Consider the following 13564-nt stretch of genomic DNA (forward strand, 5'->3'; position numbering starts at 1 on the left):
TGGCTTCAGTCCATTCATTTCATGGGGAGGAAGAGAGAATGCTTTCCTGAAGTTGGTGGTGTGGAAATAAAGAGACACACTAATAAATATCACAATTTGGTACTAAAGAAGAGGATTTAAGGACATTTTGATTTATTGCATTGATAATTTTATCTCGTTTCTTATTTTTCCTTTACCCATTTCTTTGTGCCTCATCTGTTAAAGCTTTTCAGAGTCAATATTTCACTTTTTAGGGTATTTTATTTGAATAAAAAAAAAGCGGTATATAATAATTTGGAGAAGAACAGGCCCAAGCGAGTATTGACGTGAGTTAGAGATGAAGTGAGCTCCAGGTATGCTCCCTAAAACTCAGAAATAGGAGAGGCAGAGGGTGACCTCTGTTTGTTTTGGAGGCAAAGACCCCTGCGACCTTCATCAGTGAAAAAAGCTGACCAGCCCCCTATGTCTACCTGTTTTCACTTTCTTAAAACTAATGAAAGTGACCTAAAAGTTCAAGTTAGTACTTGTGTCATTCTCTAATGCCTCAGTCTCATAAATAGAGAGAGACAACCTTTGTTCAGAGTGACCTAAAATGGTATTTTGTGTGTGACTCTTTCTTTTGCTTTATGTAACTTTAATTTCTTGACTTACGTTTAATGCTTGTATTCTTGGAACATTTATTTACCTTATACCTTTTTGTATAAGGTCAGCAAAGCCATTCATAGCTCGTATTTTTCTGGATTTGTCTCTCACATAGTTCTCCTTTCCTATCTATGTATAATATCCATTAAACCAGTTTCATTCTGTAGTGTGCTGAGTAGATGTGTGCCTTCTCTACAAGACTGGTCTCTTCCCAGCACTGCTGTGTGCTGAGTCACCTAGGGAATGCCACTTAGCCTGCTACGTTTCCATATCACCCAGTAAAAAGGAAAAGCAACCCTGATCCCTGCTTTAGCCCTGGCTTTATAAAGATTAAATAAGAAAGGGAAACTGATGCTTTTACCCTATGAATCGTGACTTAACTGTTAGGAAGTTGTATCATTTTACATTGCTATTATTATAACTCACTGTGTTTTTATGCCATTTTCATTTCAAAGTCAATAACATCAGTGAAAGGAGATGTGTTTTACAAGTAACTATATTGGCAGTCTATTTTGAAGATTGTTTTGTATTCACATATGTTCCAATGTATAGAAAATATGACGTAATTGTGTAATGGACAAAAGTGTGTATTTGCATTGGGCAATTATCAAAATGTGGGTAATTATCAAAATGGAAGCCCTCTGTCCACAAACGCCAGTGCATAGGTAGGCAGCACAGTCCTCTGAGGTCCTAGGAAAAGCGTTCTCCGGAATGAGATGGAGCCGGAGGTCTTACAATTGTCAGCTTTGTGATTATACACCTTTAGAAATAGTGTACTAAGCTCTTAGAGGGATGGAAAAGCGGTATTTATTTCATTGTAATTGTTTAAAATTAGGCCACTAGGATTTGAATTGTAAAGCAGTGTGGGAAGTTGGATAATTAGCGTTTGAATTTATTAACATTCTTTGTAGTATAAAACTGAGAGCTAGCATCTTTCATTTGTATGTGGAATATTTACTGATGTGTACAGCAAGAGATTAGAATTCTAGAAAGAAATACACTGACTTGCCTCCAGCAATGCAGAATTGAGATCCTCACCCCACATGATCCCTGCTTTCCCCAGCATGTTAAAATGTTTACCTACTTTTGGCATTAGCCAAAAACTATGCATAACTCTTCTCTGTGCATCAGCATTTTCCTTAAAAATAAAAGGAATGGGGCACTGAATACCACCCTTGAGCATTTGGGGTGCTTAGAGGTATAGTAGCAGCAGGCAGAAAGATGAAAGGAACCCAGAGCACAGTGACGGCAGAGTACACCACCAGGTGGAATGTTCTGCCCTTGCTGTAGCTCACCCAGCAGCCAGACAGGTTACTCGCCCACCATTTCAGGTGCACTTTGTTTTCTTCTTTTCCCAAATAGAAACTAGAAGCCGAATGTAGAAATTATGTGATACCCGAGGCTACTTAGCCAGAAAACAAATAAGATGCCATTTTGAAAGCAGGAGTGGATAATTGAGGATCAGCAGTGTCTGGCACTTTTTCTTTTTTTCTTTTTTTAATGTAGTAGTTGCATACCATCTCATGTAAATTTTGGGCCTGCGTACCAAATATCATGCTTTATCGACTGAACTTGAAAGGACAGATTGTGTGCTTCGGTTTCTGATCATCTTTCTGAAGGGTAGACACTTCACTTCTGTGTTTCTCATCATTAAGATGGCAAAACTGTACGAGCAGCTGAGGCTGGAGGACCGTTCACGCCTCGTGTCAGAATTGGTAGACGGATAAATGAATCATCACATTAAGAGCCTTCTTTGTGCTTGACACCGGGGAAAGACTGACAGGAACAACAGAAATGAATAAAACATTTCCTCTGACCTCAAGGAACTTGCAATCTGGTTGAAGGAGTAAGAGCCCATCAAAGTGAAACAACATGACGGGAAAGTTTCAGGACTGGAACATGGCGAATTGTCAGATAAAGAGTCGCCGCTCTGAGCTCTCTGGTCATAAGACTTCATTTCAAGGAGTGATGGCAGAAACAGTGAGGATGTGAGGATGGCAGGATTTGGTCAAGCCAAGAAAACATTATGCAGAGTTTGTTTATGTTTTATTTACTTATGGCCTCAGAGTCTAGTGCTCTGTTATGAAATCAGCTAATTTATTTCTGTGGGCAGCACAGCAAGCCCGAAGTCGCTATGCCCAAAATAGCCAATGAATTGCAACATAATATTATTACAAATAAGATCCAAGGAGAAGAGGGGTGAATAAAAATTAATGAGGCTCATTTTCAGCATTTCTAACCAATTTAAGTACAGAACCACATTTGTGTTTATGTTCAAGGATGCCGGGATAAGATTTACCTGCAGGCTCTTTTGGTATCCTTGGTATTGTATGTTCTCAGATAAATGGTGATAAAATAGTATCAGATATTACATTATGTAGTGTGATTAGTCTGAGCGCATTTGGGGTACTTGAATAATTCAGTGCTTTTTTGTAAGTAGCTGGTATGCAGGTGTATTTGTACATATTATTTTGATCTAAATTATTTGTGAGTATCTGATTATTATAAGAAATTTAGTAAGCCAGTAACATAGAGAAAAGTAGTGGTTCATTTGAAAAGTAGCATAAATCAATTCCATGAGGAAAAGAGGAGCTGTAATCTGTTTCAAAATGCTGTTCAATTTAATATAACTATCATTAAAAGTGAAAAAAAAATGAGCATATGCTCAAGTATGGTGAATATGAAAAATGTGTTTTGTTAGGCTAGTGTACTTAATATCCATCCAGAGATAATTTTCCAAACTGGCTAAGTAGGAGATTCCTAATTTATTTGAGCCATTTTTTTTCATCTTTTATTGTGTTGCTATAAAATTAGAATGGTACACAGAGGAAAGATATTCGGAGTTAGCTTTTAGGAAGACTCCAGGTAAAATGCGTTGAGTAACAATCACATTTCTCTTGATTTGTCCCTTGCAGTATTTTCTGCATTTAAAATGCTTTTTGAAAAGTCTGATTGATAGAATACAATGTCCATAATCTCTTTGGTGTGAGTACTTGGGAACAGTACATGAGGTTGAAAGCTTCAGGAGCTAATATTTATTTATCTTGTACTCGACTGGAAGCATTCTTTAATTGTAATCAGCAGAAATTGGCCACAGGGAACTGAAACAAAAAGGCATTTATTGAATTAATTGGGGATAGCTCACAGAATTAAAAGAAACATTGAAAGGCCAGCCTTCAAAGAAGAAAGGAGTAAGGTGTGTCTAAATTGTGAGCAGTGAGAATGAGAGGACAGTCCCTACAGCATGTGGCGGTGGAATGGACCAGTGCCAACGTTTTGTTGTCTCATAGGCCCCGCTTTAAGCTTCACGTTTCTTGGAAAGTTTCTTGGCATGTGTCGGTCTCCTACCCTGGAAGTTCTGGGCATCTTGATTTTGAGTATCGTCAACGTTGCATGAGACTGGGGAGATTTAAATTCAAAGGAAAATTGAGTTGCCACTATCAGAAGAGAGAGATGAGGGTGTGAGCAGGGACACTGCTGAACTCAGTAGTTTGTTTGGAAGTAATTTATTTCTCATTACAGTCTTATACGGCAGCGCTATCATTCTTTTGTTATAAATAAACATAGCCTCAGTCACACAGTTAGAAAATGTGGTTCCAGGATTTTAGCAAGGTCTGTATCAAAACCTGCACACTCATAGCAACACACACACATGCACAGGCACATATGCACAAATTTCTTAAGAGATTAAGATTTCAACTCATGATTCGGCTATTTTTCGGTTGTGCAGGTTTGGTCATGTTTGTTTATTCCATTATCTTTGGCCACTTGGGTGAAGCACCGATGATGTATTTGTGTTAATCTCACCCCTCAGCTGCATGTTCTTGACATGCATATCCATAGCTGGGCAATAAGAATCCTGCTTGTGAATATGAAAAAGAGCATTTTAATCGATCCCCATGGCTATTTGACAGCAGCCATGAAAGTAACAGGCATTTATTAGGGAGTTCGTGCTGCAGCAGATGTGCAGAACACGGAGGCCATCCAGATGTGTACAGTGTGTTTCCCACCATCTTGTTGCCTCACTGTTGAAGAGATATTACACAAAAACTTATTAATAAAAACCTAGTGTTAAATCTGGAAATGAGACATCATCTTGTAAAACTTCCTCATTTTGCACATAAGGAAACAGAAGAGTATAGCTGGTGACTGGAAAGCCCAAATTAGAACAGTGGGTTGGTGGCAGGGTCCTGGCTCTAATATTGTCCTTAATTCCTCGTCTCTGGTTTGCGGTGGTATTATATATACCATGAGGCACTCCTGGTGATGTCCACACACCATACAAATGCTGGGCTTCCTTAAAAGGGCATAGCTTGTGAATTGTTTTTGTTTGTGTGTTTGGTTTAAATAAGTTGAATACAATAAAAATAATTCTAAAAAGAAAGTCGTGAGATCTAGGGGACATAGATCTAAATGTGTATCTTTCCACTCTTCAGTCCCACAAGCATAAAAGAATTTTAGTGACAGCTGCATTCTTTATACAAACCAACAAGGTCCGATTTTTAATTACCTTCATTTGTTGTATTTTAAAAACCAAATGGCTTAATGAACTAAGCTTTAGATATTTTACTTTGACTAAGAACTGTGCTATTTTTTTCTTGCCAGTATGCTGTAGGAGCAGCCTTAATTTCCCTATACTAAGTGCCCTAATATTAGATTGTTGGAAAAGTCATGAGGCATGTTTGTGACAGATGGCACCAGTTCATTTTTGGAAGTAGTAGAGTCATTCGCATCTATGTTACTGCTATGTCATTTGACAGCTGACAGTTCTAGCTTCATTCTAAAAAAAATTGAGCGATTTGGTTGAGTGTTGGAGATTTTACAACAGTTGAAGATGGAAGACCAATTTATGCATTTTTGCCATATTTTACTCTTTTACTTGCATAAAGGAAAGAACGCACATCACGCTTGTGAAAAGTTGCATAAAGTTTACGGCGACAATGCTTTGCAAGAACATCAGTGCCAATGATGGTTCACGAAATTCCATGCTGGTGATTTTTATCTCAATGACACTCTTCCATCAGGGAGGCCCACCAAGGTTGATGACGACAAAATAAAGGCATTGATCAAGTCAAACCCATGTTATACAACACGAGAGATTGCAGAAACATTGAACATCTATCATTCAAGCATTCACGACAACCTGAAAAAGCTGGGATACGTAAGCAAGCTCGATATTTGGGTTTCGCATGAACGCAAAGAAGTTCATTTGACGGTGCGTATAAACGTCTGCAATATGCTCATTAACCTTGAGGAAAATGATCCTTTTTTGAAGCAACTGATAGCTGGTGATGAGAAGTGGATTGTTTACAACAATATGGTGTGCCAATGGTCTTGGTCCTGACGTGATGATTTTCCTCAAATGACATTGATAGCAGACATTCATCAGAGGAAGGTTATGCTCTCAGTGTGGTAAGATTTTAAAAGTGTCGTGTTTTCCAAGCTCCTACCAAAAAACCAAACAACCAATTCAAATGTGTACTGCTGGCAATTAGACAGTTTGAATGAATCCATCATCCAGAAACATCCAGAGCTTGTTAATTATAAAGGAGTTGTGTGCCATCGCGACAACATGAAACCATGCACAAGTTTGATCACCTGTCAAAAATTATTGGAGCTTGGATGGGATGTGTTGCCACACCCACCATACTGCCTGACCTTGTGCCGTCAGACTTCCACTTGTTTCGCTCTCTTCAAAACTCCTTGAGTGGTATAAGGTTCAATTCAGATGAGGCTATAAATCAGCACCTTGTTCAGTTTTCGCAAATAAAGACAGGTCCTTCTATGAATGAGGAATTATGAAGCTCACTGAAAGATGGCAAAAGGTTATCGAACAAAATGGGAAATATATCACTGATTAATCTTTGTTCTTTATATAAATAAATGACCTTTGAAAAACATAGACAAAATACGTCATCACACTTCTGACAACCCAATAGTTGGTTTTATCCAGTTACAAAAATATGCAGTGGCTATCTGTGATAATGTAGGACAATTGCTAAGGTCAGGCACTTACTCAAATTTTAGAGATCTCCATTCAGCTGTCTCACTTTACTGATTAATTTGAGCTGAGGGAATAAGTGACTGGTAGTTCTTATAGGAAGTCATATCAAGCCTGGCATTACCACCTGAGGGTCTCTTTACTTCTAACCCTGTGATGTCTTATTCACATCGCATCCTACTACATTATTTTTGGTATTTTCCAAAATTGTTACCGGTGTGATTTAAACTTGATACTTTTGGAGTGGGGTAGATCAAGGTTAAAGAAATGCCTGGAAAAGAAGGGATACTGGGTTGACAAAAAAAGTAAAAGTTGTTAGCTTTTCAGATGAAATCTTTCTGCTTTCTGTTACTGGCCTTAGACTTGCTTGCAAAAAGCATTATCCATTTTCCTCAAAATGAAATACGGCAGGACCCTGTCCCTTGAACCTTCATTTTCATCACAAATTAACCACATTCTGTACCATTTGTTCATCTCCACAGGCAGAGCTCAAAACCCTTGTGGCCTGAGGGTCTCTGATTGTAGGCAGGAGTGCGGTCCTCTGGGATGGTATTTAAGGCTCAGGGGTGAGGGCTCCAAGGGTGCTGCAAGTTGGGAGGCTGAGTTGCAGGAGAGGCCAAGACAACCCCTCACAGTCCGTGCTGCACCTGGGGGCCTTGGGGAGGCCCTGAGTACAAAAAGGGCATGATTTCTGATGCAATTGGAAAGGCTTGCTGCTTTCATGCTGGGGGACTGTCCTTAAGGAACCGTAGGACTGAAATAATTGGGAGGGAGTAGCAACATGAGGAAAGGCACAGAAATGGAGATGCATGGCCTATTTTTATTAATCAGATAATGCATCCATCTGACTGGCTTAGGGTTTTAGACAGAAGAGCACTGGGAAACAGCCCAAAGGAGCTGGGTCATGGAGCTGTGGGTGGCAGCTCATCTATAGGTAATGTCGTGAAAACTGCAGAGATGGCTCAGGCAGACGTGGCTCTGACTCGGCGCCATCAACGACTGTGAGACTTTGGAGCCCAGGGCTGAAATGGGCGCTAACTGTGCCTGCTCGTCTTTGTTAGAGACTGTGCTCAGCTAGTGGCCACAGAGCTAACTGCTAATGACTCACTAATGAGAAGTGTGGAGCTATGCATTCAAGGAATGACAGCTTGGCAGTGTAATGCCATCATGGGCCTTGGCTTCCCATACGAAGCACTCATCACCTCGTATGTACCAGATGGCTTTTGGATGTGTTTCCTTTGTGTTCGTGTCCCAGGTGAGAGAGAGGAGAAGGGGCAAACATCAAGTGCCAGCTGATTAGCAGCTCGCTCCTATGCGCTAAAGAGTTTTTCAATGATGCTCAACCCAACAACTTTCTTTGGTATCTCATTCACTAAAACTTAGATAAAAGGACACTACATCCTACAAGGGACAGTAGCACGTGTAGTTTTTCAGCTGGATGTATAGCTGTCTCTAACAAAAGCAGGATTCCATTAGTAAGAATTAAGGGCAAGTGGATATTAGGCATGCAAATATTCGGCATGCAAATAGAAGACTGTCATATGTGGCCTTGCATTGTTTGAGGATTAGGACAAAACAAGTTAACTGTGTTCTAAATACTCAACTCATTGTGAAAATGGGAAAGTTTAGGGGGAGGGATAGTTTTTTGGGAAAGGCTGATGAATCTACTTTTAGATATCTGATCTTGAGCTGACAATACTGTAGGTATCTAGAGTAATTTCCAAAATCTCAGGGAATAGACTGAGGCTGGATATGGGGGTTTTGAGCATCTGCATCAGAATCAGGTTGGGCAGAAGCTTCAACTGCTGTTGCTGCAAAAATATGGACGTGATCTCTCTCATTGGTCACTCCAACATACAACGAAAGAGGCCCAGTGTGTTAGGCTGTAATTTGCAGAAATTAAAGGGATCGTTTTGGGTCCACACATCACCAACTGCATCAGGAGGGACGTGGAAGATAACTTGAGTTCTTGATTAGAGCAACACCTACCCTTTCCTTTCCTGCTCAGCCTCTGACTCGGGCGACTGCATTTGTCCGTCCCTAGGCCAGTAGATCCCAAACTGCTAAGTGTTGTCCCCCGGATTCTCCAGGGCCTTTCTTCTCTTTGGTTGCAGTCAGCCCTCCCCGATTGTCACTCAAGAAAGTGCCCATATTTTCTTTTGTTCTCTTGGTCAAGGGGTTGCTTTTCTTGGGTAACATTATACATTAGGTAACACCTCATACCTAAATGCTAGCCTTTTGCATGTCAAGAGGGGCTGGTAGAAATTGGGGGAACCCCTTTAATACTGAGTGATCCCAAATCTTTGTGACTAAGACACATAATAACCACCACAGTCATTCTGGATGGTTTGTCAGCTCCCCGATCTTGCCGAGGTCTTCTACCCTTTATCAAGCCACCACCTCATTCTCTCCCACATCTGCCCTGACTTCTTCATCAGACTCTTGGATAGCAGTGTGTTGGTTTCCTCCTAATATTTATTATAGGTTGCTATTTTTAAAAAATAGTTTAATCTTATACCATTTTTCTTAAATCGGGTGTCACATGCAGGTGCTTGAGGATAATGGCTGATTGCATGAATGACGAAAGGGAGACATGAGATAAGAATGTCAGAATAATCCACAGATTACCAAATATGTATATATGAAGCTGTGCTTTTTAGTGAGATCCATGTGAGAACTACAGGTATTGAAACATGCACATTTATAAGTGGACGCTACATAGTTTATGATTTAGAAGTGATTAATATTCGAATGATAGAAACGTTGCTCTCTGTGCTTCAAAATATATAGAGGCCTAGGTGATAACTGGGTCTCTAAAAGATTAGAGATTTTTCTGTGAGGGGAACAGAAGTTTCAGACATTTAACATATTAAATGAATTCTCAAGTTTATTGGCCTTTATTTTAATCCTGGGAACTTTGAGACGATTGATAATACAGGCAAATGTTTTAGTCATTGACTTTAGCTCTGTGGGGAATTAAATGAACTGCTTTAGACAGATATGTGTCAAGTTCAAGGCCTTTTTACTTTGTAATAATCTGGAAGTCTATTGTTCCTGAATATGCAGACATTATCACAGTGACTTGAATAAATGAACAATTAAGGCTTTTAGTGTTAGCTTAATTGATGCATGAGTTCATGGGTTTTAAGTTATAATCCTCTTGTCAAACATTAATATCAGTTTCCTATTATCATTGGATAAAATATAAAAGTATATATGTATGTTGGTTATATACATATGTGTATATATATGTGTGTATGTTTAATATATATATACACACACACACACACACACACAAATGCATATGTATAGTTATATACAGTATGTTAACCATATGAAATATTGGTATGTAATGGCTTGACTCATAGCATTTCAGAAAAAAAATGTAGTTTTCCTATGTAATTGAAAGTTAAAGTCGGTTTGTAACAATGAATACAATTCTCTCTTGTTTGTATGGCTGATGTGTGGAAGTGGACCGTGCACAGTAAGAATGAAAGTATGCTGATAAGGGGTACAATAATGCGAAACTCAGCTAAGGTGATGGTAACTTTGGCTGGTAGCATATGACATCAGTTGTTGACAAGTTGTATGCAGGGGTAAGAGAGAAAAAAACAAATCAAGGATGAATTCTAGATTTTTATTTTGAGCAATCAAGTGACTGGTGTGTCATTTCCTCGGGAAAGAGGGAAGGAAAAACTGGTTGGGAGACTGTAGGAATTGTAACATCCGTTTGGACATGTTTCATTTCCGGTCATGTTGTATATCCACGTGGTGCTATGAAGCAGGTAATGCAGCACATTTGTCTAGTGGCCCAAGGAGATTTTATGTAAATGTGGGAGCCATAAAAAATATACAAGGTGGTTAAGTCACGGGGCTATGTAAGTTGCCAAGAAAAAATGTTTATATCAAGAAGAGAAGAGCACCCATGGGAGAGCTTTGGGGGAGTTCAAGTAATTAGAGGTCACGAAGAGGAGGAATGACCAGCCAAGGTGATGGAAAATCAGCAGATGGTGAGGTAGGAAAAACACAGGGAAGAAGTGGTATTATTAGTAAGGGCAAAAGGAGAATGTGTTTTGTAGGGGAGTGAGTGGTCAACTCAAGTATGTTTGGGTGAGAGAGATAGTAAGGAAAGGACAGAGAAGCAGCGAGCAGTGCCTGTGACAATATGGAGGCCATCGATGAACTTGACACAAATGGAGGAAACTTGGTTTTTTTTTGTTTGTTTGTTTTTATAGAAAACATATGCTTTTGATTCTACTAAAGCTGTAGAAGAGGAAAAGTATTTAATTCCAAGGGAAACCATTCTTAAGAAGGTCAGATCAAGTGGGATATGCAGCTTAAGTGCAATGGTTGGGTTTTGATTTGAATGAAGACTGGCTGTAATATAAGGATGGTAAGGAGGGAGTGTGGGGAATCTCAAGCAAGACTGATATTCCTCTCACATTCCATGGAGCACAGATCCTATAGGTGGGAGTGAATACACTTCATGCTGCCATCGCCATTTCCAAACTATTTAATATTCTTTTACCTTCAAAACTCTTAACTGTTTTGTAGAATATGTCATCAGACTTTACTCAGAATCTTCCATGTTGCTATCAACCACTGAATGTACAGTAAGCACACAATTCACCGAGGATTTCAGTGTGCAGACCATTTTGTTTCTTCCCACCATGACTCCCGGCATGGTGACTAGTAACTGATTCAGCTACACCCGTGGCCCATCAGACTTGCTGGTGTCTTACTCTGTTGGTCTTCGTGGCTCCAGTGCTCTGTTGCTCTGCCCAGATTCAGTCATAGAGTCTTACGAGCTCTCATATACACACTACTGGTGAAAGCTACTTCAAGTGTCTCACTCTCTGCCCACCACTGCCCACTTGAGCAATTCTGCACCCTCATCAAGACCTGCAATCTGGTGATGGTGCTACCACCTTCTCAGCATCTGCGTTTCATTCTTCAGTTCCCTCTTACCAACTTGCATAGCACAGGCCTTCATCATGAGGAGTCCCGTGCATATGCCCCTGTCCTCCTTACCCCTCTCTCCTTCCATTGTCCACAGCTGGTTAAATCCAACCCTGTGCCTGTTATGAACTTTCAAACACATAGACAAGAATGGAGTAAGACAAACACGATGACTGGTTTCACATTAAATTAATGAGCCCTAACCTCAAAGGGTCAATCCATACTGCTAAGCTCTTCTATTACACTTTCACGTGTGCTTGTGTATGTGTATGTCCATTCTAAAAAAATTACTTCTCTCTCCTTCTCGTCAAACCGCCTTCCTCTCCATGCTCTCTCAGCTGATAACCTTGCCTCATATGCCATCGAGAGTATAGAAACCATCAAAAATAACTTCCTCATATTCTCACCACCAAACGCCTAGTATAGCACAAAGGCAATAATATTTGTTGGGTTATGGTTAATTTTCTAACATTTTCTGATGCCTCCTCTTTTCTTTCCATGTTTCTTGCATTTTGTAATACAACAGAGTTGGAGATGATTCAATTTAATATTAGTAGTGGAGAATTACTATGTAAATTTAAAACACTTAGCCTAAATAGGGTGTGTATTTGATACTTGTTTGTTCTTTTGTTTACTTAACTGTTTCTTTATAAATGAGTACCATTATTTCACCCAAATAAAAAGACCGACTGGAATCTGAAGGTAGCCATTTCTGAGGGGAGAGTGAATTTTCCATGTGAAACAAATAATTACATGCAATAAGAATACAAGTTAGAGCAGTGGTATTTCACTAACATTTGGAGAGTGGATATTTTGTGAAAAGTGTTTACATATCAAAAAAGTCATGCCATTTTTAGGGGTTCAACTTTGGAACATATCTGTGGAACCCAAGTCAAGACCCCTGAGTGAGAGATACACACACACACACAAAAAGGATTAAGATCAAGCTGGTATTATAAAGACAAATGATGTTACTAAGTATATGTGAATGGGCAAGGTGTCTATATGCTTCATTTTAGAGGGCGCTATAAACATGACCAGGGCTATTATAAATGATATTTAGAAGCCAAAATAATAATATTAATAATAAATGAATTATTTAAAGTTTATAATGGCACATGCAAAGCTACTGTGAAGATCACTATACAGTGGTGTTTATTTTGTACCATCTGACAGAAAAGCAAAGAGATTTCTGACAAGCAGGTTAAGAACCAACCATAACATTGGTGAAGTTTTTAAGTACGCATTTATGTCACTAATATGACAGATCATGGAGTCAACAGGATTTGGTCACTGACTATACAATTAATGAAACAACTTTAGCAAATCATAATCAAACATAACTGTTGAAGTTTTTTTTTTCTTTGTTTTTTTTAATGTTCAATTAGGTATTCAATTGATAGAAACACAGACTTGGAGAGATACTTCAACATTGATGCCAACAGTGGTGTTATCACAACTGCCAAATCATTGGATCGGGAGACAAATGCCGTGCATAATATCACAGTCCTTGCAATGGAGAGCCGTAAGTTGTAAGGTTTAAAATTAAATTAGGGTGGGTGACATTGAGAGTGGAGAATGGGTTGTCATGAAGTTATAATTTCAATTTGAATTATAGTAGGTGCTTATCTCAATTGAACAGAAACTTGAAAATCCCTAATTTTAAGATGTGAGAGACATTAATATATATTGATTCTATCTGCTAATACTTACAAAGTTAATGAAAAGAGGTGACTATAAGATAATGGGCCTGAATTACCTTCAGAGAGCTTCTTGTTGGTTTGTTGTGGTCATATTTCATATGCTGCATTTATGCTGCCACAGAGTTGGTCAAATAGCTGACAAAAATTAGTAAATTGACCTCTAACTAAGACACCCAGATTTTCATATTCTGATATTGAACTGATTTTAGTCCCTGATAAGAAAAACATTTAAAGGACAATGTATAGTTAAAATGCATTCTTATGTCGGGGGTGCCAAAGA

The 13564-nt window shown here is 39.1% G+C and overlaps 1 protein-coding gene across 1 annotated transcript in view; it reads left to right on the top strand.

Moving 5' to 3' along the window:
- Window positions 1-13564, top strand: part of CDH7 (cadherin 7) — a 142909-nt gene that overhangs the window by 89634 nt on the left and 39711 nt on the right. Inside the window, exon 8 of the mRNA XM_019625894.1 lies at window positions 12970-13106. Coding sequence (XP_019481439.1) covers window positions 12970-13106 — 137 coding nt within the window. The remainder of the gene's footprint in view (window positions 1-12969; window positions 13107-13564) is intronic.

The sequence above is a fragment of the Hipposideros armiger genome, unplaced genomic scaffold (assembly GCF_001890085.2).
Source record: "Hipposideros armiger isolate ML-2016 unplaced genomic scaffold, ASM189008v1 scaffold_642, whole genome shotgun sequence".
NCBI lineage: Eukaryota > Metazoa > Chordata > Mammalia > Chiroptera > Hipposideridae > Hipposideros > Hipposideros armiger.